The sequence below is a fragment of the Astatotilapia calliptera genome, chromosome 16, assembly GCF_964374335.1.
Source record: "Astatotilapia calliptera chromosome 16, fAstCal68.1, whole genome shotgun sequence".
Classification (NCBI taxonomy): Eukaryota; Metazoa; Chordata; class Actinopteri; order Cichliformes; family Cichlidae; genus Astatotilapia; species Astatotilapia calliptera.
The window spans coordinates 16,601,823-16,629,593 of NC_137437.1; the positions used below are offsets into that span (position 1 = coordinate 16,601,823).

Below are 27,771 nucleotides of genomic sequence, written 5' to 3' on the forward strand. Positions count from 1 at the left end.
CACAAAATGTCTACTGACATTTTCATGCTAGAAATTTCAGGTTTGCTTAGTAATAAATCGCAGATGTCCCCCCCCCCCCCCCTTCCTTCTTGATGTGGTATCGTCCTGTGTAAATCTATGTACGCAAACCAGAGCGTCATATTCGCTTTATAGGACGACGGAAGAGTCGGGCTCCCATCTGTAAGGTTTCTGTAACGTTCTCAAATTACATTAACTATAATATAGGCAAATAAGCTCCTGTCAACTATTTTGCCTTGTCTGTACGTATTCTTCAAGTTAAGCTATGTCAACCCCGGCCAGAAGAAGACTTATGAGAGATTTTAAACGGTGAGTTGGTGTACAGGAATTATGCCGACATCGTTAGCCGTTTTGTCAGCTTGTGCTAGCCCGACTTAGCTAATCGCTGTTTTTTTAGGATATAGTCAATTTTAGGAGTTTCCTGTGTAAAAACAACCACAAGGCAACCGCTATAGATTATCGTATGCTTCTGCGAATGTGAATCATTTATGTGAAGTATTTTTTTTTCAAAGCGCTTCATCTTTCCGTGACGCTAACGGATCTAGCTAATGCTAGCAGGTTGGTTTACTAAGGCTTCTGTCAACGTACAGCTCGTAGCTGACTCTTTAAACCTTTAGCTTTGAATATGCGTGAGAAATGGCCGGACGGACATTTTTCATGGTTTAAACATTTTTTTTCAACGCATTCAACCCCAGTACTCCACGAATGTATTCCTTCCGTTTATCTTATATTTCCGCTTCATAGTTGCGTTGTTGACCAGCACAAACGGTTCGACATCCCCACGGTCTTAAACTTACAAAAGTTTGAGTTAATGGGGCAAATAATGACGCCAAGAAGCGAAACAGAATAAAGTTAGATTGTTATGTAAATTTCCGAGTAGAAATCAATATGTCAAAGGTGAGAAACAACAGTAAAACAAAGCGAATGCCAGGCCGTGTATTGGCCTTCAGGTCCCTTTGTAACCGTAATGTAACACTGCCCACGGAAAATGTTTTGGGGTTTTTTTCTTTGTAAGCGATCCTAACTGTTTATCGTAGTGAGTTACTGGACCTCTTCGGGGTCCTTAAACGTGTTTTGATCTCACTGTAAAGCGAGCCTCTGGTCTTTTGATTATGTCATATTTGAAATATCAGGATTCAGGAATGTGAGCAGGTATTTCCAGGTGTTTGGGAGGAATATGGTTTGGTGTAGCCCAAACCTATTACTGATATGGCTTTTTAATTTTTTTCTTTTATTCATGTTTAGTTTCATCTTCAGTGAATTTTGCGGTTTTCTGGGTATTTTGTATTTTCATTGTGTTTTGTATTTTTATCTTTATGTGGAGGGGCCAAGATTTAAGTTCCGAATAAACACAACACTTTGTGAAGGCAGGTGACTCAGTTATGTGGAGATAAGTGCCAATAAATGGGTAGTGATTGAGCATCTCACAGCAGAACAATTATATAATGTTTCTGAGGCTTCATTGCAAGTTAGGTAGTTATGGTAATTTTAAATTTTAACAGCTAACTTTGAGCAGGCACAATATAAGCATCGTTGTCGCTCATGATGTAACTAATTCTGTATTTAGTAAATAACAGTTCCTACCGTTTATCATTAATGGCACTGACACATTGTGTTAGGAAAAGGAAACCATGGCAACAGCTGTGTTTCCAAGTATGGTATGTTTGTTTGACCTTATAAATGTGGGTGTGGTTAGACAATGAAAGGAGACATTTGATTGTGAAATACACCTTTCTGTGGACTCAGTGGAGAAATACAGTCTCTGGTCATTACCTTTGAGGCCTTGAAACTTTGCTTCAGTGTATTTATTTACTTAACCTTTTGGGTATGCAGTCTACAAGAGGATCCTCCAGCTGGTGTCAGTGGTGCCCCTTCTGAAAACAACATCATGGTGTGGAATGCAGTCATTTTTGGGTAAGAAATTAATTTGGTTCTGAAGTGTAGATCTTATTTTTGTGTCTGAACAAATGACAAAATATCGCTTTTCTCTAAATTCGCAGCCCTGAAGGAACTCCCTTTGAGGATGGTAAGTACCCCACTGTATATGGAGATAGATAAAGTTAAATGTAGTAACTTAATCAAAAATCTCACTGAATAGAATTAATTGAAAGAGACTCCTCAAGTCACATCTCCACAGTGTCCTCAGTTGGTCCAAAATCTCATATGTGTTCCTTTGTTTCAGGTACATTTAAACTCATCGTAGAATTCACAGAAGAATATCCCAACAAACCCCCTACAGTGCGATTTGTGTCAAAGATGTTTCATCCAAATGGTAAGAACATGATCACCTGCTGCCTCGTTATAGTGTTATTTGTGGCCTGTTAATAATTGTTTTTTCTCTACAGTCTACGCGGATGGCAGTATATGTTTAGACATCCTACAGAATCGTTGGAGCCCCACTTATGATGTGTCTTCTATTCTAACATCTATCCAGGTAAGAAGTGTCAATATTTAACAATAAAAGAAAAGATTTCATTATTATGGCATATTATTGTTAATTTGATTATGGAAACATTAAGTGCATTTCCAAATCATTGTGGCAATATTCCATCCATCCATCCATCCATCTTCATCCGCTTTGTCCGGGGCCGAGTCGCGGGGGCAGCAGCCTAAGCAAAGAGGCCCAGACCTCCCTCTCCCCAGCCACCTCCTCCAGCTTATCCGGGGGAATACCAAGGCGTTCCCAGGCCAGCCGAGAGATATAATCTCTCCAGCGTGTCCTGGGTCTGCCCCGGGGCCTCCTCCCGGTGGGACATGCCTGGAACACCTCACCCAGGAGGCGCCCAGGGGGCATCCTTGTCAGATGCCCGAACCACCTCAGCTGGCTCCTTTCGATGTGGAGCAGCAGCTGCTCTACTCTGAGCCCCTCCCGGATGGCCGAACTTCTCACCCTATCTCTAAGGGAGAGGTCAGCCACCCTTCGGAGGAAGCTCATTTCTGCCGCTTGTATCCGCGATCTCGTTCTTTCGGTTACTACCCACAGCTCGTGGCCATAGGTGAGGGTAGGGATGTAGATCGACCGGTAAATTGAGAGCTTCGCTTTTACACTCAGCTCCCTCTTCACCACGACGGACCGGTGCAGCGTCCGCATTACTGCAGCTGCAGCCCCAATCCGTCTGTCGATCTCCGGCTCCCTTCTCCCATCACTCGCGAACAAGACCCCGAGATACTTGAACTCCTCCACTTGGGGCAGGAACTCATCCCCGACCCGGAGTGGGCACTCCACCCTTTTCCGGCTGAGAACCATGGCCTCAGATTTGGAGGTGCTGATCCTCATTCCCGCTGCTTCACACTCGGCTGCGAACCGCTCCAGTGCGAGCTGGAGGCCCTCACCCGATGAAGCCAACAGAACCACATCATCTGCAAAAATCAGAGATGAGATTCTGAGGCCACCAAAGCGAAAGCCCTCCGCCACTTGGCTGCGCCTAGAAATCCTGTCCATAAAAATTATGAACAGAACCGGAGACAAAGGGCAGCCCTGGCGGAGCCCATCACCCACCGGGAACGAGTCCGACTTATTGCCGGCAATGCGAACCAAGCTCTTGCAACGGTTGTATAGGGATCGAATGGCCCGTAGCAATGGGCCAGACACCCCATATTCCCGCAACACCTCCCACAGGACACCCCGAGGGACACGGTCGAATGCCTTCTCCAAGTCCACAAAACACATGTAGACTGGTTGGGCAAACTCCCATGCACCCTCAAGTATCCTGGAGAGGATAAAGAGCTGGTCCAGTGTTCCGCGACCAGGACGAAAACCGCATTGTTCCTCCTGTATCCGGGGTTTGACTAACGGACGAACTCTCCTTTCCAGCACCCTGGCATAGACTTTCCCAGGGAGGCTGAGGAGTGTGATCCCCCTGTAGTTGGAACACACCCTCCGGTCCCCTTTCTTAAAGATGGGGACCACCACCCCTGTCTGCCAGTCCACAGGTACTGCCCCTGATCTCCACGCAACATTGCAGAGGCGTGTCAACCAGGACAGCCCTACAACGTCCAGAGCCTTCAGGAACTTGGGGCGGACCTCATCAACACCAGGGGCTCTGCCACCAAGGAGTTGTTTAACTGCCTCAGTGACCTCGCCCCCGGAAATTGGCGGGTCATTCCCCTCATCCCCAGACTCTGCTTCCTCCTCGGAAGACGTGTTAGTGGGATTAAGGAGGTCCTCGAAGTATTCCTTCCACCGCCTGACAATTTTCTCAGTCGACGTCAGCAGCGCTCCGCCAGCACTATACACAGTGCAGGTAGAGCACCGCTTTCCCCTCCTGAGACGTCTGACGGTTTGCCAGAATCTCTTCGAGGCAGTCCAAAAGTCTTTTTCCATGGCCTCTCCGAACTCCTCCCACACCCGAGTTTTTGCTTCAGCCACTGCCCGAGCCGCATTCCGCCTGGCCTGTCGATACCTGTCGGCTGCCTCCGGAGTCCCACAGGCTAACCAAGCCCGATAGGACTCCTTCTTCAGCCTGGTGGCTCCCTTCACCTCTGGTGTCCACCATTTGGTTCGGGGATTACCACCACGGCAGGCACCAACCACCTTGGGGCCGCAGCTCAATGCAGCAGCTTCGGCAATGGAGACGCTGAACATGGTCCATTCGGACTCAATGTCCCCAGTCTCTCTCGGAATGCTGTTGAAGCTCTGCCGGAGGTGTGCGTTGAAGATCTCGCGGACTGGGGCCTCTGCTAGACGTTCCCAGCACACCCTCACTACGCATTTAGGTGCACCAGGTCTGTCCAGCGTCTTCCCCCGCCACCTGATCCAACTCACCACCAGGTGGTGATCAGTTGACAGCTCAGCCCCTCTCTTTACCCGAGTGTCCAGAACATATGGTCGCAGGTCTGCGATATTATAATATATAATAGAAATAATATGTATATATTTCTCTGAGAAACGAAAAGCTGCTACTGCAAATTCAGGCTCATCCACTGAGACTAAGTTTAATGTCAGTGTGTAGGACTGCAGCTGACCACCCACTGATTGAATAATCTCCACTCATATCATGTGAACTAAACAAATGTCCCAAAGTGTAAGCTTAAACATATCGGTAACATCTGAGAATTTCTGAATATTATTTTCTTATATAGCAACTCATTTATAATGTAGTGTTGATTCATTAAGTGCTGTTAATACATGAAAATAATCAATATACAAATGATAGATTTAAATTTATGATTAAATTCAAAAGATTAGAGATTTTAGTTTGTAAAAGTACAGTGGCAAACTGGAAAATTCTCAGTATTGTGCAATAACATTGAGTAGATGAATAAGTTGATTCAGGTTTGTTGTTTTCCATTTAAATATTCTTGCCTTCTGTATTAATCTTCTCTCCCCCTGCAGTCCCTGCTTGATGAGCCAAACCCCAACAGTCCGGCCAACAGCCAGGCAGCTCAGCTGTACCAGGAGAACAAACGGGAATATGAGAAACGCGTCTCTGCCATCGTAGAACAAAGCTGGAGAGACAGTTGACCTGATACTTGTGATTGCTTCTCTCCGTCCATTGTTAAGCTGTGTGTGCTGCAAGTTTTAGTGGAATAACTCTTAATTTTTTGACCCTCCCCTCTTTTAATTTTAAGCTTTTATGCACTTTACCCTCAACTTTCCATCATAAAACATCTTGTTCCTGCCCAACAAAGAGGGCCTTTTTTTTTTTTCTATTCTCGCCCCCTTTTTAAGTTCATCAGGGGAAATGTGCTGAATCTTGCCTTGATGTAATATCATTATGGACTTGAGGGCCATTACTTAAAATCCTGGTGTGTTCCAACTTGCTCTAATAACTCCATGATTAATTGTTTTGTGTCTCAAGAGGGTACATCGTTAAGTCATGGGTCCTTTTCTGTTGTGAGCCTGATTTGTTGTCAGTTTATTTTCATAAGGCAGTTGGATACTGAGCAGCCTGATTATCACAGACTACAACTAAATCACCTTTACACCATGTCCTTTGCTGTGTTGTGAACTGTTACATGCATGACGGAGTGTATTCACTTTCCCGTTCACTTGTGTATATAAGAAACCTGCAACTGAAATTATGTACAGATTTTGCACTGGTTGTCCCCCATGTCACCTTTTCCAGTACTTGTAAATAATAAAAAAAAAAGGCAAAGTCATCCCTGTATGGACATGCATTTTCTTTCAAGTTGTTAGTGCACAAGTTATTTTACTTTCCAAGGTTTGAGCATAAATGCTCGTAGCAACAACGGCCACTTGCGTAGGGTACGTCGTAGGCTCTACGGAGATTCGTAGTCAGTCTAAATCAGGCCTTGTCTGGGAAAGTGGATCACAGTACAGCTAAAGTTCTCATAAGATCTGTTTCTAGAGATGGTGATGCCAGAAAATCCACTATATATGGTCTTATTTTGAGATCTTTGTTGAAACAGCAAAATAAAATTATATATTCAATATAAGTTAAAATGCACTCTCAACTGAGTTCTTTATGCAATACTGGAGAATCATTAGCTTTTACCTAAAACTCATTAAATACATTTTAAACATCTCATTTTATCATAAAAGTAGCATCCATGTTGCTCTTGTACAATGTTCTAGTGAAATGCAGTAAGCCGCAATTCAGTTGTAATTACAGATCAATGATTACAGAAAATGATGCATCTGAAATCATCACACAGTGAACTTTGAGTGTTGACTATAAAGTAGTGTTGAAGAACACAGAATTCATGTTTCTACTTTGTTTTTTATTTGAGTTTATATAGTTAAGCTTGTGATGTTGCATGCAAGATGAACACAAAGAGGGATGATGTGCAGGACAGCTTGTTACAAACATGCACATGGTTGTGTACTGTACTACAGCTACTGTTTGTAAACAACCAGGAGATGGCATTCTCGTTTCTCAGGTACACAGCTGTTACAAAAATAACTATTTACAACACCCCTCTCTTCGTGGATTTTTTTTTTTTTTTTTAGCAAACTGTTAACTGGAAATGAAGGCTAATATAGATAAAATTAAATTTTTCACACAGGAATGTTCATGGGGCCAGGTGAGCTACCTGTTGTAGGCTCTCTCCTTCTTAGCCCTTTCTAAGGCCTTGTCCATGGTCTTCTCGTTTTCGCCTCTACACTTCGGGCAGTACCACTTGCCTTTAGGCTTATGATGGAGCCCAACGCAGGAGAAATGAAACCACTCAATGGGACATTCGTCATTATCGCAGCCAATCATCTCGCCGTAAGACACCTGTTCGCACAGGCAATATGTTGGCTCATCCGGATCGATGGGCAGGTCTGGAGGAGACACTTCTCTCTCTGATTTTCCTTTTGACCTTTTCTTTTTCTTGGAAGATGTTTTGGCCTTCTTTTCCCGAGACACCCCCACTCCCACTTCCTCAGCATGATCCAGACCCCCGTAGCTTTCCCGATTTTCTCCATTTTTCTGACGTCGTGAGCGTTTCCCTCCCGCCTTTTCTCCACCACCTGAAGATGATGTGACCTCATCACGCTTCTTGTCGTGGTGACTGGGTTTGCCCACAGTAACTGTAGCTGATGTTGAGGACATCAAAGACGATGCAGTGGTTGTCATGGAGGTGGCCGGAGGAATGTGACTTTCTGGGATTTCTTGAGAGGAAAGGAGTAGTTCTGAATGCCAGTCTATTTGTCGCGTTCGGTTCTCAACCAGCTCCACCTGGAAAAAAGAAAGAACATTCATGTTTTGTTTTTTATTTTTTCCAAGTTCACCTAATTTATTTGACAATGTAGACTAAACCATCACACTTAAATAATCCTGAATACAAATCTATGTGAGAAACCCCAAACTACATCAGTATCTGCCATGTCTGTGCCCCGACAGAGCCAATCAACAGCTGAACCTGAAAACACATGAGCCATGTTGCTTGAACTTGCACGAATAAAAGCTTTTTAAAGGACTCTCATTAATCATCGTGAAGCCTAAATCCTTTTTGGTTTATGTTTTTGTGAAGAGACAATCTGTAGCTCCCTTGGATGCACTGTACGTTTTAAAAAGCCAACTCTGATTAAGATTTGTTGAACATAAATTTTGCCTTCTTTGCTGAATTAACTAGAAAGAAGTTCATGCTTTCAGCAGTTTAGGCTTAGCTGACGTCTAGGGGCTTATAAATGTTACTATAAACAGGTTTACACAGGGTAAACCTGTGTTTGTAGAGGGAGGGATGCGTGCCAGATGGACTAAAAGGATTTTAGCAGCTCTGTATCTGTCCTTCCCTGCATGTCATTCCCTCTGTACCCCATTTCCTGTTTATCGCTACTGTGCTATCCATATAAAGGCAAGAGCCTGAAAATAGTTTAAAAATATATATATATATAAATGTGAATGTTCATAGAGAAATTATTATCAAAGCTATCCACTTTAATTATGTATCACAAAAGGAACACAACCCAACTGAACTTTGACATACCAAACATGCCAAACAGGAAGGTCAAACATAGTGTTGTGTTTCTGGTAACTGCCTAGCTTGTATCTACAATAGAGTTATTTAATGTTTACTGCTGGAGTCTTGTAAATGTTTAGATTTTTTTTTCTTTCTTTCTACAACAGATTTCCAAAAAATGTAAACATAAAGCTCATTCAGTCCTGATACAAAAGATCCATAAAACCCATTAATCAGGGTAAGCGTTCTTGCACATATGTCACAGAAGAAGAGTAACGTAGATTCATCAATACACACATTAAGACCCAAAAGCTACTTTTTTGTCCAATTTTTCTTCCACGTACCATTTGACCAGCAATCTGGATCTTTTCATCTCCAAGCTCCTGACTGCGAATTAGCGCCCTCTGAATAGACAACTGAAGCTTGCGCCTCTGAAGGGAGTCAGATTCACGGCGATACCGGTCATAAGCATCATCAAGCTCCTTCAGAACATCTGACCAAAAAAAAAAAAAAGATAAGAACAGAACAGAAATACACCCCATGTTCAATAGTATACTTGTTGTTAGTCTTTTTTTTAACCCTCATTAAAACAGACGGAGCAGCAGCATGACTACAGGTTGAAAAGTAAGAAAAATGAATCATTGCAATCTTTTGTATTACTTTGTATATAGAGATATATAGATAGATATAGATATATATCTATATATATATATAGATATATATATAGATATATAGATATATATATATACACACACACATACACACACACATAAATTATTTCACTATGAAACCTAAACAAATGTAAACATCAAAGAGTAATCTTTACCTTGATACTTGGCATCAATTTCCTTCATGAGGGACACGCTCCTTTGCAAGTCAAAAGGAAGGGACTCCACAAGGTCCAAATACTCCTCCACATAGTTCACAACAACGTGACCTGGGTCACCATTGGTCGGGTTCAGCATTGCGGATCCGTTTCCCCGCCGGCGCACTCCTACACCAGCACCTGTCAACAACATTAGCCTTTTCATTGATGAATCTAATACTCAAGTTTGCAAGTAAATATTACTTCACTGCCTCAAACGTTTTTGATTGAAGCATCATAACGTGTGTTTTACAGCGTTTTCGTCGTGTTTACTAACACCTGTAATCAAGAATCAGTTCTGGGCTGCAGACATACAGAAGAGAAGACAACTGATCTGCAGTCAGCCATACTGATGAAATTGCTACGTGTACTGCGAATGTGCCAACTGTTAGCTAACTCGAACTACCAATGCAGGATCTGCAAAGAAATACAAGACCCGGTGACTTCCGCTGGATAGCTGATAACTTGAAGTTGCTCGTATGGGGTGTCCTTACTGCAAGGTCTTCACAACTACAACGGAGCAGACAACTGTAATGCTAGCTAGCAGTGTTTCCCGGGGAACTGTAATCATTTTGGCTATGTGGAAGAATCACAGATGGATATGCTAACACAAAGCCTGCCACAAACAACAGGACACAAGTGAACTGCTGTGTTTGAATATTTCATCAAAAGCAGCAGCTGCCCTGTCGTGTCTAATGTTTGCCAAAGCTAACTACAGCAGCTATCCTGCCCTGCTGCTGCTGAGTCCATTTTAACGACAAGTAACGATACCCAACTTTTCCCAGTTTGCAAGTTTATGAATCTCTCAGTCTGCACCACACACTTATGAAAATGGGATTTTCAAAATGTGGCGTTAACTGTGGAACTCGCTGCTAAATGTTTTGGAAAGTTACATCTTAATGTGACAAACAACGCTTTGAACAACGGTCACCGAAGTGAATACGTTTCACCTTCAACACATTAAGCACCCACTGAACATTTACGGACAATTCTAGCTAACACGACGCGGACAAACAGAATGGTCTTTTACTGCTTTGGCACTTTAAAGTGGTCTTTACGCGTTGGCTTCGGCGTGTCTGTTAGCTGGATTAGCCGACTAGCTTATAACAATACTAAACGAAATTCAGCTCCAATCCTTACGGAAATACAGAGCAGATACCTCGCCACACTCATTCAGTTGCCATATAAGCGGAGGGTGAGTAAACTTACCTGTGAATACTCCGAGTTAACCTTACAGACTCTGTGATGCTGCTGTGGGTCTTGTTGCTAACGCTAGGTAGTGTGTGTGTGTGTGTAACTACGGTGGACTCGCAACAACGGAGCTAGCTGTTGGCTAATTCAGCTATGCGCATGCGCCGCATACTTTACACGAATCACACACGCCTCACTCTTCTGCTTTTAGGTTTACGATGCTGCAACCAACCAAAACACTTTGTTGTCCAGCAGGTATCGGTTTTCATGGACTTTACAAGTTAATATTCCCCACTGACTCTATAAAAGTCACGTTTTCTGCAGTCACTCACCCAGTAATACTTCCATGATGGCTTTTAAGAACTTTGTCGAAACAAACAAACAAAAATCACATTTATAATTTATTTCAAAACGTATACAGGTTTCTGGTTTAGTGTGAGCCCATTCATCCTAATGTCTCAGTCTCTTTGGTGGGCTTGGTGAAGGCATTCATTATTCAACTAGTGGTTTTCTTTTTGTTACTTTTTCATTAAACACAACACAAACAACATGTCAGTGTGTATATTTTGCACCAAATTTCGATTCCGGGTTCAAATCAGTCATTAAAATTCAGCTAAAGAAGAACATTTCTTTCAATCCCAAAAAGGTTACGTTAGGAGCGTAAAATTTATTCTCTTTTTACAACTGTTTGCATCGCTGACTGTTTTTAGCTTTCGAACAGCTTTTTGAAGGCTGAGCTGATCTCCTGGATCATGTCTGACGTGGTGGTGGACCTGCCGTGCCGCTGGAATGCTTGACTGTTGCACTGCCTGGTGAGCGAACAAGCACCAAATGCAGCAACCACTGAGGGATTCATACTATAGGGGAGGAAAGGGAAAGAAGAAGGGGGAAAAAAAAGAGAGAATATACATCCAAATAAAGTGAACACGTACATTTCTCTGTGCAACATCACACTTTATGCATTCATTACATAGGAAAAGCCAAAAAATCATCGTGAGAAGTGGTTAGAACGTTTGGTGATAATTTTTATACACTCTCAGCATGTAAATCAGTGCACTCTGTAGGTAATGTGTGTAAATATATTTTTAAAAAAACTATTTTTTATCCATTGAGCCCTGAAAAGCTTGGCCTATACATTCATTCAAACATAGCACAAAAAGCAAAAATCATGCCTTCACCTTCTGATCATTCCTGCTGTGGAAGCAGCATGGGCCCAGTGTGCCAGCACTCCCATAGATCCAGAAAGGAGATCCCCCTGTCCACCGCATCGTCTCCCGCTGCCTTCTAAATTGCATGAGTACACTACAAACAGCAGCACACGACACAGCGTCACAAAAGGAGCTCCGAAGCATCTGAGAATAAACAGAGTGAATGATCAGCCGGAAGAAATTAAAGCACGTTCTGTTTGATGCCAACCTTTGCTGCCATCTGTGATGAAATCCTGCTCCCCCTTCAGCACCAAGGTGAGGTTGCCCATAGCTACACTGAGCTGCATGACGCTCCGCTGATAATCACTGCTGTCCATGGGCTCATGGTGCTAATGCACACAGACAAGGTAAAAAGACACACATCAGCATAGAGGATCACATGTTATTTGCTGTCAACTAGTGAGTGGGACTGAAATGTGCCAAGAAACTTACCAATGCCTCATACAATCGAGTGAATTCCATGAAGTTAGGCGTAAGGATGCCCTTCTGGTACCCTTGGATAACAGATGGTTGCTGTGTAACCAGCCATAATCCATCCTGTTAAGAATGATCACACACACTATGTATGACTTAGCAAATGAAACGCCTTCCGCTCCACATCTGGGACTTTATTTTATCAAGACTTACTGCATCAATGACTATGGGGATATCTCTTGCTTTCGACTTCTCAATGACCTCCTGAAATAGAGAGAGAGAGAGAGCACAGGGTCTGTCTTTAATAAGCCTTCCGTTGGGGTGGGGGGAAAAAAAGAAGTAGTAATTTATCAGCCACCAGTAACACTTGTGCTATAACAAGTGCTAGCAATAAGACTAGTCTGCCATGCTTATGCAGAAGTATCTAGCAGAGTAGCCGAGACTGTGTTAAGCGCAAGGAAGAATGAATGTGCTCCACGTGCCTTTGCTGTTTTCAATAATAAGTCTTCTCTTCCTAAGCCTGGTCCCACCACAAGTCCGTGTAGTCTTGGAAGCCATTTTTCTATTTCTTCCACTGCGTTAGGACTGTCCCTTCATTCACACACATACACACAGATTGTCAGACATGCTGGAATGCACAATTAATCCCAAATTTTCCAATTAGTTTGCAAGGAAAACACACACACACACACACAAAGTGAAGACTGATAACACTGTAACGGGTCTCTGAAGTGAGCAAACAAATAGAAAGCAGTCAATGTTAATGTTTTCTGTAAGTGCCTCTTGTAGAGAAATGAGCCTTTTAACATTTTTTTGCTATAACAAGCTAATAATGGCTTTCTAAGAGCACACTGGCACAGGCTCACCAAACTGAAACGCAGTCATTAATGTTACTGTAAGGTTCCCAAGCCGCTCCAGCCACGACAAGTAAGCGTGAGCTGTGAAGGTTTGTACTGTCACACTGACAGAATACCCAGAATTATGACACTACCTGTTCATGATCTGACAAATGTCAGAAATTTAAATATTTAGGACAGTGATTACAGAATCATTGTGAGAAAGCAGCGTGTTAATTATAACACGCAACGTTTAATACAACGGAGTAGAGTGATGATAGTGAAATGCAGAATTTGGCTCCAAATAACATTACAACTCACAACAAAAAAAGAAGACGTGCGCAACTATTTATTTTGAAAATCTTATGCCTCGCCACAAAGCCTGGGTAAACTTTGATGTTTTTGCTTGCAATAACACACTGTGTAACATTTGTGAATGCATCCAAATTGTTTTGAAGGAAGGAAGGTTCAGGGCTGAAGCAATCAGCATCATGGACTCATCCGGTTAGAATAAGAAAAAGCAGCCAGAATTATTCTCAGGGTTCTCTTTTTATTCTCAAATAAATAAGGCAAAGAAGGAAGGAAGGAAACAAAGACACACATGGACTGCTCTCTCTAAAAAGGACATAAAGTATGATTTAAGTAATTCAAAATGATACATAAACTCAGGAGACTCAAAGAGAAACTCACCTCAGCTGCCGCCCCATGTGGGAGTGAAGAAAGAGTGAGGGGTAGGTGAGTGCAGTCCTTATATACTGTGTGACATATAATGTGTGACAGGTGAGTGCAATTAAGGCCAAGCACCACACCCAATCAAAGGTGAGGAAAAGAAACAAGGTGCATCTGGTGAAGTGAATGTGCTAGAAGGTGAGCCTTTACAACACAAATACCAGTGCATAATGCTAATAAATACACACCATTGCACTCTCAATGATCCAACTGCTACCAGCTACTTCAAATCCTACAGAAAGATTATTATTGGCTCTGTACTTACAGAACTGGATGGACTATGAGCTCAGGGCTGTATGATTTGATTACAACTGCAGCATCTTTGGTGCAGAACACGTGAGACAAGTCAGCCCCCTGGAGATGAGAAAAAAAATGTATATACAATATACAATTAGAAATTTTTTTTTTAAAAATGAATGGACAAAATTGATAGTCAAGCTTTACTGCCTACCACTTTTAAAGCAGAGATGGCAGCAAAGTAAGGAGCTCCAGTGTAGCTTTAGAGATTAGAGATGAAGAGAAATTAGGGCAAATGTTCCACTGAATTTGTTTTTTTCTTTTAAATCATGCAGGAATCTTTTATGCAACATACTCTTGACATCCTCCAATGATCCCAATACGTCCATCTTGTCCCTTGTGTTTTTTGGATGTCAGCGGAGGGACTATGTTCTTTACCAGTGGCAGGATGTCATCCTCCATACCTCTGTGCGACGTGGAGCCCAAACCGTAGAAGCGCTCAAAAACTGAGGAGGTAAACAAAGTGAGAGTGTTCAGCGTACGAGCGAGTTTCAAACCACTGTGGTCGACAACAAAAACACACTAACACGATCCAAAATAAGAATAATAACTGAGTGTGATCTTTCACGTTACAGCTAATCTGCCTTCAGGTTTCTCTCCACATCAAGGCTTCACGCGTAGCGCCGGAACTAAATACCTAACGCCTGAGGGTCTGCGCTCAGAAATGGATTCTGCTGTGTGAGAGAGTCTGTCTGGGGCGAAGGGCGTTTGGGATGACCGGAGTGGCCACGTGTATGCGACGGGGAGGTACTGGAAATGACCGGAGCGCGGCCAGGATTCGCCGTCTTGGACGGAGCGGATGCTGAGCCGGAGGAGGAGATGCTGGCGAACATCTGGCCAAGCATCTGAAGCATCTGCAGTTCCCGGGCATGCTCAGCTTCCCGGCGCCGGTCTTCTGCTTGCAAGCGCTGCTCCTCCATCCGGTAGAAGTTGTCCTCGGCTTGGGCGCTCTGCTCCAGGAACTGCTCCATCAGCTTCTCCATGGGGAAATTGGCGCGTCGCTTCCTGGGCCGTTTGGGCGCTCTGGCTGACAAACAGCTGGCCGACTGGCTGCTGTTAGGCGGCTTCGCACAAGTCCCTGAAGTGGAGAAGGGTGTGACATTATGTTAGCACACATACTCGAGTCACACTCGAGGCACTGAAACATGATAAAGCCACGAAAAAGTGATAGTGGATAAGGTTGGACTCACCATTACTCCCCACTGTCACTTTAACCGGAATGGGGATGGGAACAGTTGGGTATTCCAACTTGACTTCAGTCTCAGCGGGATAAGGACACTCCCCTGTGCTCTCAGAGTAAGCATCCTGAGCATCTTCCCCATCCTCCTCCGGGCCATCGACGGCCTCCTCTCCTCCCGCACCGCTGTCTATAAACTCCTGGGCGTCCAGACCTGGCCGGTTACTCAAAATCCTCTCCATGGTGTCATAAAACTTGCAGATCTTGTGATACTGCCCATTATTCCGCAGATTGCCCTCCTTCGCCAACAAGTACTGCCTCTTGAGGCTCTTGATCCGCACCCTACACTGCTCGGGCGTCCTTTCAAACCCCATGGCTCCCAGCCTCCGGGAGACGTCGCGGTACACGAAGCTGTTTCGGAAGTTTCCATCCAGCGCCGCCTGGATGTCCTGCTCTCCCCAGATGTTCAGCAGCGTCCTCGTCTCCACGTCCGACCAGAGGAAGCCCCGCGTTGTGTTCGCTTGCATAGCTGATCCAAAACAGGCCGTCTCCCGGCGTAACCTCCACCCCCGGGGAATAAGTTGATTGGAGATGTTGACACTGCGGATTATGACGGCCGTTTGCTCTGGGTCTCTGCGCTCAGCCGCATCAATGCCGCGGACCACCGTCAGCCCAAACAACGACAAACGGCCATTTCGCTAGCTCAGAAGGACCAGCCGGGGTAATAATTTTGGTCTTAAACTTGAAGATCATCACAACGTGTGCAGGTCAAACTATTTGTTAGCTAGCTAAAAGCCTAGCCTTCTGTGTTTATCTCATTCGTGTCGTCAAAATGCGTAGCTCTGGGATAAACCGACAGGAGATCGGCTACAAGAGCCGTTTTCAAGCGGTAACACTACATCGAGTAAATGTCCAAACTGACCTCTGATCAGTCCTTTGAGGTTAACTTCACCTTTCTCCGCCTGGTCCCCCGCCCCGCGAACGCATTTCTGCGGGGTCCTAGAGACCCACCTCACCTCAACAACGAGCCAAACTGTCAGCTGCTCGGCCAACACGGAGAGCACTGGACGACTCTAACGGCTCACCTAACGTTACAGTCTAAAGCTAAGTTTTAATGAAGTAAAACTTTGAGATAACGTCAGTCTCTTTTACCTTTCTCGTTTAAACAGGCCAAGGCGGCGATAAGCGACAGTGCAACTGGGATCGAGCAAAAAGCGAGCGCTTGAATCTGTTGAGGCATGCTCTCATTGTTTGTCTGACTGCAGTCACCCACTCTCGGAGCTTTATCACGGGCTGCACAGCCCTCTGTGGCACTCAGCTGTCCTTACCTAAACTGGAGCTGCGCTTCAACGCCGACAAGTGAACGCAAGTTAGCCTGATCATGAGGCGCCCTATAACCCAGCGCAGTACTACAGGAAGCGTGTGATGCCTTTAAAGGCTGCTCGGACACTCCTACATCCAAGTGGGCTGAGGGTGAAATCTGCTGTCGACGAGCCATCAAACCGGAAGCAGGTTTAAGCATGCGCTGCTTCAGCAGGGCCGGATTCTGAGACAACAAGCCCTCCTCCATAATAAAATGAAGCACACATCAAAATACACACAGAAGAGTAATAAGGTGCAGATGTTTTTAAGTTTATTTGCAGTTTTCATCTATTTGTGCTGATTTTAAGTTTTTTTTCCAGCCATATTGCAAGTATAACCGTCTGTTTGCCTCTGTTTTTAGAAGTTTTGTATTTTTTAATACTCATTATTCAACCCCTCTGCCATAAAGAACTCTTCAGGAGGTCAGTCCTACTATGCACTATGAAAGTGTAGAGGTGGTAACAGGCGAACACACGTGAACTGTCAGGCACGAGATTCCATACACACATAATTTTAGAAGCATGTCAAAAAAAATATTTTACGCAGAAAGTGTAGCCTATTTTTATTTATCAAGTCTTCATTTAAATTAAATTAAAATATTTTGTAACTGTAACTGTTTATCTAACTTTCTTCTAGTTATTGTTATATTTATTGTGAATAGATCACATGTTTCGATCGAAGCAGAAACATGATTGTTGAATATTTTTTACTTTCTTACAAATATCAGTCTACATTTTAGGCAGGCCATTGGCATAAAGTGAATGAATATTTATTTCTCAGCTAATAATTATAATCATCATCATCATCATCATCATCATCATCATGTTTTTGGTCCAGATTTTAAAGACCACATTGGCATTTTTTTAGCCATTTGTCTCAGCCTGACAACAAAAAAAAAATTTTTTTAATCCTCCAAACTAACAGAAAAACACAATTAAGCGACACGTATACCACTAAGAGAACGTAAAATCCCAGAAGAATGTGTGTTATGCTTAGTTTGAAAACTAATACCCGCCCACCGACTAATTACAAATCGGAATTATAGACAGTTTTACTTTTCTCCCTGGGTTTTGTCTGGTAGGCATAAAACAACTTCAGGCTTGACCACTCAAATCACACTTAAGCCTTGGAGACTGCTACTAACACCACACTAAAGGCATAAAGATAACCATAAGGAATGCTTTGAGGAGAGGTATATTATGTAATATTTGCTGTCAGTGCATTTTAATGAAAGAAGAAAATCAGACAGGGGTCTTTGTATTTTCAATGCAACTCTGTCCCTTTTTTTCGTCATTGTGTGGAAAATTGTCCTACTCAAAAGGCTGCCCTCAATCTTTTTTAATAATACCAATATTGACTAAGTAGTTTTTATTTATACACTTAAACTTATTTGACTTAGGCACAGTTGTTACATCAAAGAGTAGTCTTTACCTTGATACTTGGCATCAATTTCCTTCATGAGGGACACGCTCCTTTGCAAGTCAAAAGGAAGGGACTCCACAAGGTCCAAATACTCCTCCACATAGTTCACAACAACGTGACCTGGGTCACCATTGGTCGGGTTCAGCATTGCGGATCCGTTTCCCCGCCGGCGCACTCCTACACCAGCACCTGTCAACAACATTAGCTTTTTCATTGATGAATCTAATACTCAAGTTTGCAAGTAAATATTACTTCACTGCCTCAAACGTTTTTGATTGAAGCATCATAACGTGTGTTTTACAGCGTTTTCGTCGTGTTTACTAACACCTGTAATCAAGAATCAGTTCTGGGCTGCAGACATACAGAAGAGAAGACAACTGATCTGCAGTCAGCCATACTGATGAAATTGCTACGTGTACTGCGAATGTGCCAACTGTTAGCTAACTCGAACTACCAATGCAGGATCTGCAAAGAAATACAAGACCCGGTGACTTCCGCTGGATAGCTGATAACTTGAAGTTGCTCGTATGGGGTGTCCTTACTGCAAGGTCTTCACAACTACAACGGAGCAGACAACTGTAATGCTAGCTAGCAGTGTTTCCCGGGGAACTGTAATCATTTTGGCTATGTGGAAGAATCACAGATGGATATGCTAACACAAAGCCTGCCACAAACAACAGGACACAAGTGAACTGCTGTGTTTGAATATTTCATCAAAAGCAGCAGCCGCCCTGTCGTGTCTAATGTTTGCCAAAGCTAACTACAGCAGCTATCCTGCCCTGCTGCTGCTGAGTCCATTTTAACGACAAGTAACGATACCCAACTTTTCCCAGTTTGCAAGTTTATGAATCTCTCAGTCTGCACCACACACTTATGAAAATGGGATTTTCAAAATGTGGCGTTAACTGTGGAACTCGCTGCTAAATGTTTTGGAAAGTTACATCTTAATGTGACAAACAACCAGTGTTGGGAAGGTTACTTTTAAAATGTATTCCATTACAGAATACATGCCCTAAAATGTATTCTGTAACGTATTCCGTTACGTTACTCAATGACAGTAACGTATTCTGAATACTTAATATATTATCATGCTTTTTACAACAACGTGAATGTACTATTGCTGTGTGATTTATTACTATTACTGAAGGTCCGCGACTCCGAACTGTAGTAAAGGGACCTCTGACTGATACGGCGGAGTCCCTGTCGGCTCATAGCCGAAAAATAGCTTTACTTTGTTGTGTGGGTCAACTCTGCTTGCCAGAGACAGAGAGAGGCGTTGAAAGACTGCTCCAACGGAACTTATTGTTTTCGGAGGAAAACACTAACACGGTGTACAGTCGAGTCTTAATAGCTTACTTACAACTGGGCTCGTCAGGCACTCTTCTTGGCTGAAGTGGTTATTATTATATTTACATGCTTCCAGCTCCCGTTTTTCCTCGATGACAACTTGTACCTTTCCACTCCCCTTTTTCTCACTGCGGTAAAGTGAGCCGTCATTTGTGAGCCGCGGTCAACCCAGCCGCCTCCTATCCGCCGCATAAATTTCCTTGCGCTTTTACACCAGTCTTTACGGTAGCGCCTTTTCGCTTTATATCCTGATTGAAAGCCTAGACTCGCGCACGCGTGCACGCGCGTGAACAGTGGCACGCGCGCACACAAATTACAATGGAACAGCCCAATACAGCCATCGTGACAGTCTGGTTGTATATTCAAAAATTCATTAAAAATCATTCTTAAAAGTTGATGCCAAGCTTTCAACACAATCCTCTTCTCGGACACCTACTTTACCTCTGGGCCAGGTTTTACCCAGATTTACTGTAATATTACTCAGAAATCACAGTAAACTCAAATTCAATGCAATACAGTCAATGCACTACAATTATGTTTATTTCAAAAATTCATTAAAAGTCATCCTGAATAGTTGAGGTCCAACTTTCAACACATCCCTCCTCTGGGACACCTACTGTACCTGTGCGCCAGGTTTCATCCAGATTTACTGTAGAATTCCTCAGAAATTACAGGAAACTTATATTCAATTCAATACAGTCAATACAATACAATTATGTCAATTTTCAAAAATTCATTAAAAATCATCCTGAGTAGTTGATGTCCAACTTTCAACACATCCCCCCCTCTGGGACACCTACTGTACCTGTGTGCCAAGTTTCATCCAGATTTACTGTAGAATTCCTCAAAAATTAAAGGGTACTTGTATTCAATGCAATACAGCCAATACACTACAATTATGTCAATTTTCAAAAATTCATTAAAAATCATCCTGAGTAGTTGATGTCCAACTTTCAACAGATTCCTTCTCTGGGACACCTACTGTACCTGTGTGCCAGGTTTCAGACAGATTTACTGTAGAATTCCTCTGAAACATTTCTTCAATCTAATACAGTCAGTACAATAGAATTATGTCAATTTTCAAAAATTCATTAAAAATCATCCTCAATAGATGAGGTCCAACTTTCAACACATTTCTCTTATGGGACACCTACTGTACCTGTGTGCCAAGTTTCAGCCAAATTTACTGTAAAATTCCTCAGAAATTAATTCAAACTTCTGTTCAATCCAATACAGCCAATACACTACAATTATGGCAATTTTCAAAAATTCATTAAAAATCATCCTGAATAGTTGAGGTTCAACTTTCAACACATTTCTCTTCTGGAACACCTACTGTACCTGTGTGCCAGGTTTCATCTCAATCCGCTGCATCAATAATTGTTTAATATTGATGGATCAAAAGTGCTGCGGAGAGAGTCATGACAGGGACTATAAAGAGACAGCATATTTGCTTGTCTTCACTGACTAGCTTTGAAATCCAGATTTTAATTTTAGAATATTAGGTGTACTTGTGGTTTGTATAGAATTTTAATGTTGAACAGGAATCAGAGTCTTCATCTCCCATCACCAGTGTGTGAATGGGTGGATGACTGGATATGTAAAGCGCTATATAAATCCAGGCCATTTACCATTCAAAATAAGAACACCAGGAAAGGAAACAGGGAGGGATAACAGAAACACTAAACACAAGACCCAGCCCCTAAGAGCGAATACAAAAACAGAAGAAACTAGAAAATAAACTCAAAACACTGATTCAGCAACCCAGGACCATGACAATTACAAATGTTCATAGCAAAACTAGGTAAGCATATTCTTACTGTTATAACAAACATAACTTTTTAACAAATCTGTATTTTTATTGCAGCGAACAGGTAAGGTTAAAGTTTAACACTCACTTTTGAGATTTGCAGACAACATGAAAAAACGGGGATCCAAACACTGTCTCGCAGCCTTTTCTATTAAAATACCACATGTAGCACTAAATCCGGTATCTGAACATAGTGAAATGTCTTCATTTGTAACATATTTATGGCTGTGATGAACCAGCATCTCTCTCATGTGTTCTACTACGTGTGACACGACGGTCATGAGTCTGCACACAGACGTCGTGTCGATGGCGCTGTGGTGAGGTCAGAATAACTAAGAGCTGATTACGCTCAAAACTGAGACTTTTTTTTCTGATTGTAAACAGCCTTGAAAGTTAAATGTTGCTACCAGGGGCGTCATAGTGGAAGCAAAAGTGATGCTCAGATAAAGACACCCAAGGAGCCAAAGGAAGGAGGCAGCCGCAGGTCTCTCTCTCAAGGATGTAACACAAGATGAGCTCATACAGTGGAAATTAAACGTTATTAAAACAGCAAATATATTTTATCGGTGTGGTTGGTTTTAAGGCTGATTTAAAAAATTGCGTTCTTTTCTAAACAGAGGAGAGTTCAGCTTTTTTCATTATATATATATATAACACAGAAAATGAAGACGTCATTTATTCATTGTTGAAAATCAGCGCAGTTTCAAGTAAACTGTGTGTCGGAAACATTAATAGATCAGTTCGCCCGCTTGTTTGAAATATTATGAGTAAGCCACAGGACCACAGGCAATAATCTGGGAGTGGGCAAAAAGACGTGATGGAGGCGGATGGAAGTGAAGAGAGCGTGGAAAATAAAGGTTTTCTACCACAGAGAAGAGCTTTTGCGTAAGTGGTGAAAATGGTTTTCGGCCTTTTTCAAAAATTAAAGGAAAGAGAGAGTCGGGCCATGACGTCAGAAACTCTGACAGCCCGTTCTTTGTGGGCGTTACCTATTTTCAATGAGCCAATATGGAACGCTGTTGTAGGCGGGGCCTGGTTCAAAGATGAAAGGCAAGAGAACCAGGCCGTGACGTCACAGTCAACTCAAGTCTATAAATTGCAGGTGAAACCCACATTGGACCAGCACGTTTCTTACAGTCACGAGCGATACACTGGATGAGATTTTGTTCTGCGACCCTCAGTCATATTTGAATGTCTTTGTAACATCGTAGCTTAAATGTCAAAAACGAGTGACCAACAAGCAAAACCAGAATTAGTGTGCACTCTGCCAGAGAGCACACTGGGCGACCTGGAGATCGAGGAGAAAGAAAATTTAAAAGTCCCAGAAGAGCAGAAAGTGGTGAAGGACACGAAAGAAATGCAGAACAAAGTGGACGAGCAGACAGAGCCATTAGCCGAGGCTAAGACAGAGAAAAACGACACGGCAACCCCAGATTCCTCCTCAAAGTTGTGTGTCAACAAAGTTGTTCAGTTGATGGTTTCAAACGCCACAGAAAAAGCTGAACTGAACCAAGTGAAAAATGCACTCGAAGAAACGGCCAAACTGGCAAAGAAAGAGTGTGAAGAGGCCAAAAAAGCAGTGAATGAAGCACAGGCAGCACTGTCAGAGGAGAAGACAATGGTAGAGGACGCAAAGAGACAAACTGAACAGGAAAAACAAGTGTTAGAAGAAGTGCAGTTTGTATTCAAAGATGAGACCAATCGGGCTCCAGCTTCAGCTTTGGAAAAGACACTGAAGCTGCAGAAAAAGGTGCGCGTCAACTGGGTTATTCAGTTGGTGGTTTTACTGGCCAAAGAAAAAGTCTCCTCCAAATACAAGATCTTCACAGAGCGCCTCACTCCTAACTGCATCAGCCATCGTCTGATTGAGAAAATCTGGCCTGAAGTTGAGGAGAAACACTTGAATTTATCCCACGACAGCATTTTTAATGTGGGCAAGGCCATTCTCAAGGATCTTTGCAACACACACAACTGCAAAGAAAACCTTTTGATTTTTAACCTGAGGGAGCAGCTTGACAATATTACCGTCTCAATCTTCACCAAACACCTCTTGGCATTACCACCAAGAGTACTCAGTGTCTCTAAAGACAGGCAAGAGTACAAGGAAGTTGTAAAAAATGTGACCAAAGATCTGGTAATGCACGCCATGAGCGAAGGAAATGAGACGATGACACTGAATCCAGTAGCATCCGAGTTTATTGTAGAGAGGCTTTTCCAGAAGATCTGGGACAAAATTTTGTCAAAAAAGTACAAAATGTCCTTGGAGAACATTGGAGAACTCGCCCTGACAATATACAATGAACTCCATGACAGGTGGGATTCTCCAATGCTCTTAATGTGGTCAAGAAACCCAGTAATGGATGAAGCAATCGTCAGCAGCTTCAAAAAACATGCAAAATTGAGGAGCCAAAACATCATCTTTAGGGCTTTCTCATGTGCACGCTAAAATCGAACCAACACGTGCATGTGAATATTCATTTCAATTGGGCTTTCTAAATTTAATTTTGAAACCAGAGTGGTTAAAAATCACTACTCTTCTTCTCCCAACTTCCTTCCCTCATCACCAACTGGCCGAGGCAGATGGCCACCCCATCCTAGAGCCTGGGTCTGCCGGAGGTTTCTCTCTTTTAAAAGTGAGTTTTTCCTTCCCACTGTCGCCAAAGTGCTTGCTCTAGGGGATTGGAGTCTTTGTGCATTATTGTAGGGTCTTGACTTTACATTATAAAGCACCATGAGGGAAGTGTTGTTGAGATTTGGTCTGTTTCTTAACTCAAAAAGTCCAGTTACAACAGGACATTTTGAGTTAAAAAACAGAAAAAAATAAAAAAAAAATGAAAAAAAAAAACAACAACTTTGCATTTGTGCTTTGTTTCATTTACTATTTAAGAAGTTTGTTCTTCCTGCAACTTTTAAAAACAACAAACAACAAATAGCTGAGCTGTTGGATTTACTAAGTGCATCCAAGAATACAAACAAGCAGTCCTCACACACATTTGAGAAAAACTGAGAGACCTTTGAATCTTTATAGCTTACTGAATATTCATCTCTTTACTTTGTCTGCATGTGTCCACTTTTTTTCTTTTTCTATTTGTATTATTCTCATTTCAAAGACATTCAAAGCTGTTTGGAGACATGCAGAGTTCCTTAAAGATGAACCTAATATAATTACACGAGTTGTTTAACTGAGGTAATCACTCTTTCCCCCACAGTCCTACGATTTTTCCCTTTTTCTGTAAAGCAATGCAAATACATTTTGAATACTTTCAGTCAAGTATTTAACATTCATACAGGAATAAACTACAACAGAAACACAGTCACAAATATAGGCATTAAATATACAGACACCATATTTACATACACATTTAGTACAAATATAATGTTTAAAAGGAGTCTGATTCTTCAACTGATAAACATTTGTGTAGAATATATATGAACTGGAAGTGCTGGGTATACAAGTCTGGCCTAAGTCTTGGGTCAGAAAGACTGCAGCAGTCCAGGAGTTTAGTTCACCGTCTTTAATGAAGCTTCACAGAAGAACTGGTTACAGCAGGGCTTGCCATGATTAATCCAACCGTGATACAGCCAGATATGCACTTATAATTGTGGCAGATGCAGTATAGGTGACTATAAGCATGGTTGTCTGGAAACAGAAACAGGTAATACTATAATTAGTAGGGTCCACAAGGGGTCGCTGTAAGACCAGAAGTTGGCTAAATAGCACATATCTTCCCAGTTGCTAGTACTAAGGCAAGAATGTGGCAAGCTAACAACAGTTAAACTAAACAATAAACAACAGAAAAATCCTTTAACCGCGGGATGTAATCATTGGAGGAGATTCTGGCAGCAATAATTAAAGCTGACACGGGCTCTTTCACAAAATCAGGAGGATGTGTGCTCATCTTCCAGCACCACACAGCACAGAGGATGCAAATATCACTCAGTATAAACCGGTGAAACGGCGCAGTCCTGTACCGCGTCTTCACCTCGGCAAAATTAAACCAGTCGAAATACCAAATGAGGCCAACAGTGGCTCGATGAAGCCATTCTCCACAAGGACTTTCCATGAAGTTCGTCTTGGCTGTGCAAGCGAAGAAGAATAAAACTAGCCAAGTGCAGATGAAGTGAGCGAAGATGAACCAGGGGAGCACGGAGGCGAAAAGAACGAGGGCAGTGAGACGACAAGAAATGAGTACCAGTGTCACGGCCTTTTAAGTTCTGGCGTTTATTTCGTTGAAAAATATAAACAAAAATCAACCCAATAATTTCAAACATAAACGAAAGTTAACTTAATCTTGGGGCTCAAGAGTTGGGAGTTCGCCTTGTAATCGGAAGGTTGCTGGTTCGAGCCCCGGCTTGGACAGTCTTGGCCGTTGTGTCCTTGGGCAAGACACTTCACCCGTTGCCTACTGGTGGTGGTCAGAGGGCCCGGTGGCGCCAGTGTCCGGCAGCCTCGCCTCTGTCAGTGCGCCCCAGGGTGGCTGTGGCTACAATGTAGCTTGCCATCACCAGTGTGTGAATGGGTGGATGACTGGATATGTAAAGCGCTTTGGGGTCCTTAGGGACTAGTAAAGCGCTATATAAATCCAGGCCATTTACCATTCAAAATAAGAACACCAGGAAAGGAAACAGGGAGGGATAACAGAAACACTAAACACAAGACCCAGCCCCTAAGAGCGAATACAAAAACAGAAGAAACTAGAAAATAAACTCAAAACACTGATTCAGCAACCCAGGACCATGACAATTACAAATGTTCATAGCAAAACTAGGTAAGCATATTCTTACTGTTATAACAAACATAACTTTTTAACAAATCTGTATTTTTATTGCAGCGAACAGGTAAGGTTAAAGTTTAACACTCACTTTTGAGATTTGCAGACAACATGAAAAAACGGGGATCCAAACACTGTCTCGCAGCCTTTTCTATTAAAATACCACATGTAGCACTAAATCCGGTATCTGAACATAGTGAAATGTCTTCATTTGTAACATATTTATGGCTGTGATGAACCAGCATCTCTCTCATGTGTTCTACTACGTGTGACATGACGGTCATGAGTCTGCACACAGACGTCGTGTCGATGGCGCTGTGGTGAGGTCAGAATAACTAAGAGCTGATTACGCTCAAAACTGAGACTTTTTTTTCTGATTGTAAACAGCCTTGAAAGTTAAATGTTGCTACCAGGGGCGTCATAGTGGAAGCAAAAGTGATGCTCAGATAAAGACACCCAAGGAGCCAAAGGAAGGAGGCAGCCGCAGGTCTCTCTCTCAAGGATGTAACACAAGATGAGCTCATACAGTGGAAATTAAACGTTATTAAAACAGCAAATATATTTTATCGGTGTGGGCAACACGTTCTCACTCCCAACTCGTTAAACGTGTGACGCATGGTCAGGCTCCCTCTGCTGCACTTATGGACGCGCAGGGTACCCCCCTCGCGTCGGGAATTGACGTGAAGGGTCCTCCGATTGAAGAGATTGCCGCGGAAGAGCCTGTTGTCCGTATATTTCCGAAATCACATTGTAGTGACGTATACTGAACACAATAAATTATATAATGTAAACAACTACCTGAAAAACAGGTAGAACGATACTTTTGTATGGTTTATTGCATTTATGGAGGGAGTGATGTATGCTGGGTAATGGCACAGCTAGCTACTGGGTGACTTTATTCACCCACTTCGGCTGTTATCAGTCCATACAATGGGCGTTATTGGCACAAATCAGTCCCATAGATATGGGCCATCTCCTGCTAGATTGTTCAGAAGGTTGTTCTCATCCATCCAGATGGAGGATCACTAACAGGAGCGTGGAAGACTCCAGAATCCACTCTGGCTGGAATCCGGTGGATATGCAGTGTTTACAGGTAAGACCATTTACACGGACAGCATTTATAGAATGACTATTAAAAGGCAGCGAGTGTCAGTAATGTTAATGTGGTTATGTTAGTAATACACAGAGTGCTAATATAACAGCTTTAAGATGCATTTGTAGATATTATTACGTGTTTTACCGTCTTTATGGTGCTAGCTTAAAGTTACGGTGTAAACGTTATTCTCCCTCCTCGCGCTCACAGACACATAACGTGTATGGCAGTCCATTCTCCCTGCAGCACGGACTACACTGCCCACGATGCTACATTCTTTAGAGCTATGCTTGTAGCATTCTGCCCGTTAGCTTAGCACAACAACAACGAAAAGGCGCTCTCTCTCACCCAGGAAACACACAATCGCAGAGAGAGAGAGAGAGCGTCGCCCTGTAACCATGGCAACCGTAACGCTGCCGCCTGGAACAACAGCACGTAGCTGTCAAACAAAACCCAAACAGTCCTGACCCGCGACAATATGAAACAGGAAAGTACCGCCGTGTAATCCATTTATTTCAACAAAGTAACTGTATTCTGAATACCACCTTTTTAAACGTTAACTGTAACGGAATACAGTTACTCATATTTTGTATTTTAAATACGTAACGGCGGTACATGTATTCCGTTACTCCCCAACACTGCAAACAACGCTTTGAACAACGGTCACCGAAGTGAATACGTTTCACCTTCAACACATTAAGCACCCACTGAACATTTACGGACAATTCTAGCTAACACAACGCGGACAAACAGAATGGTCTTTTACTGCTTTGGCACTTTAAAGTGGTCTTTACGCGTTGGCTTCGGCGTGTCTGTTAGCTGGATTAGCCGACTAGCTTATAACAATACTAAACGAAATTCAGCTCCAATCCTTACGGAAA

The 27,771-nt window shown here is 42.7% G+C and overlaps 3 protein-coding genes and 2 long non-coding RNA genes across 6 annotated transcripts; 2 read left to right on the forward strand and 3 right to left on the reverse strand.

The window, feature by feature from the left end:
* Positions 1-83: 83 nt before the first annotated feature.
* On the forward strand, positions 84-6,120 carry ube2al (ubiquitin conjugating enzyme E2 A, like). 2 transcript variants are annotated; one of them, XM_026145812.2, is made up of 7 exons: positions 84-180; positions 277-327; positions 1,852-1,932; positions 2,019-2,044; positions 2,201-2,290; positions 2,364-2,452; positions 5,354-6,120. In XM_026145812.2, exons 2-7 carry the CDS (start codon positions 284-286, stop codon positions 5,480-5,482), a joined length of 459 nt encoding a protein of 152 aa, XP_026001597.1. In that variant the 5' UTR covers positions 84-180; positions 277-283; the 3' UTR covers positions 5,483-6,120. The 2 variants fall into 2 exon arrangements, with proteins under 2 accessions (XP_026001597.1, XP_026001596.1); XM_026145811.2 differs by having other exon boundaries at positions 122-327.
* Positions 6,121-6,681: 561 nt separating this feature from the next.
* Positions 6,682-10,576, reverse strand: ing1 (inhibitor of growth family, member 1). The gene is made up of 4 exons (XM_026145805.2): positions 10,442-10,576; positions 9,194-9,373; positions 8,712-8,860; positions 6,682-7,643 (listed from the first exon to the last, which is right to left on the reverse strand). The coding sequence occupies exons 2-4, from the start codon at positions 9,330-9,332 to the stop codon at positions 7,011-7,013; spliced, it is 921 nt and encodes a 306-aa protein (XP_026001590.1). The 5' UTR covers positions 9,333-9,373; positions 10,442-10,576; the 3' UTR covers positions 6,682-7,010.
* A 235-nt stretch (positions 10,577-10,811) lies between these two features.
* LOC113008419 (ATP-dependent (S)-NAD(P)H-hydrate dehydratase-like) lies at positions 10,812-16,003 on the reverse strand. The gene is made up of 11 exons (XM_026145796.2): positions 15,098-16,003; positions 14,545-14,985; positions 14,203-14,353; positions 14,062-14,107; positions 13,876-13,964; positions 12,528-12,636; positions 12,259-12,309; positions 12,064-12,168; positions 11,840-11,960; positions 11,602-11,725; positions 10,812-11,280 (listed from the first exon to the last, which is right to left on the reverse strand). Exons 1-11 carry the CDS (start codon positions 15,609-15,611, stop codon positions 11,130-11,132), a joined length of 1,902 nt encoding a protein of 633 aa, XP_026001581.2. The 5' UTR covers positions 15,612-16,003; the 3' UTR covers positions 10,812-11,129.
* On the forward strand, positions 15,665-17,059 carry LOC145421059 (uncharacterized). The gene is made up of 2 exons (XR_013902329.1): positions 15,665-15,805; positions 16,254-17,059. It is a non-coding gene; the product is annotated as an uncharacterized LOC145421059 (long non-coding RNA).
* Positions 17,060-24,525: 7,466 nt separating this feature from the next.
* Positions 24,526-27,257, reverse strand: LOC145421060 (uncharacterized). The gene is made up of 2 exons (XR_013902330.1): positions 27,038-27,257; positions 24,526-24,665 (listed from the first exon to the last, which is right to left on the reverse strand). It is a non-coding gene; the product is annotated as an uncharacterized LOC145421060 (long non-coding RNA).
* Between the last annotated feature and the right edge of the window lie 514 nt (positions 27,258-27,771).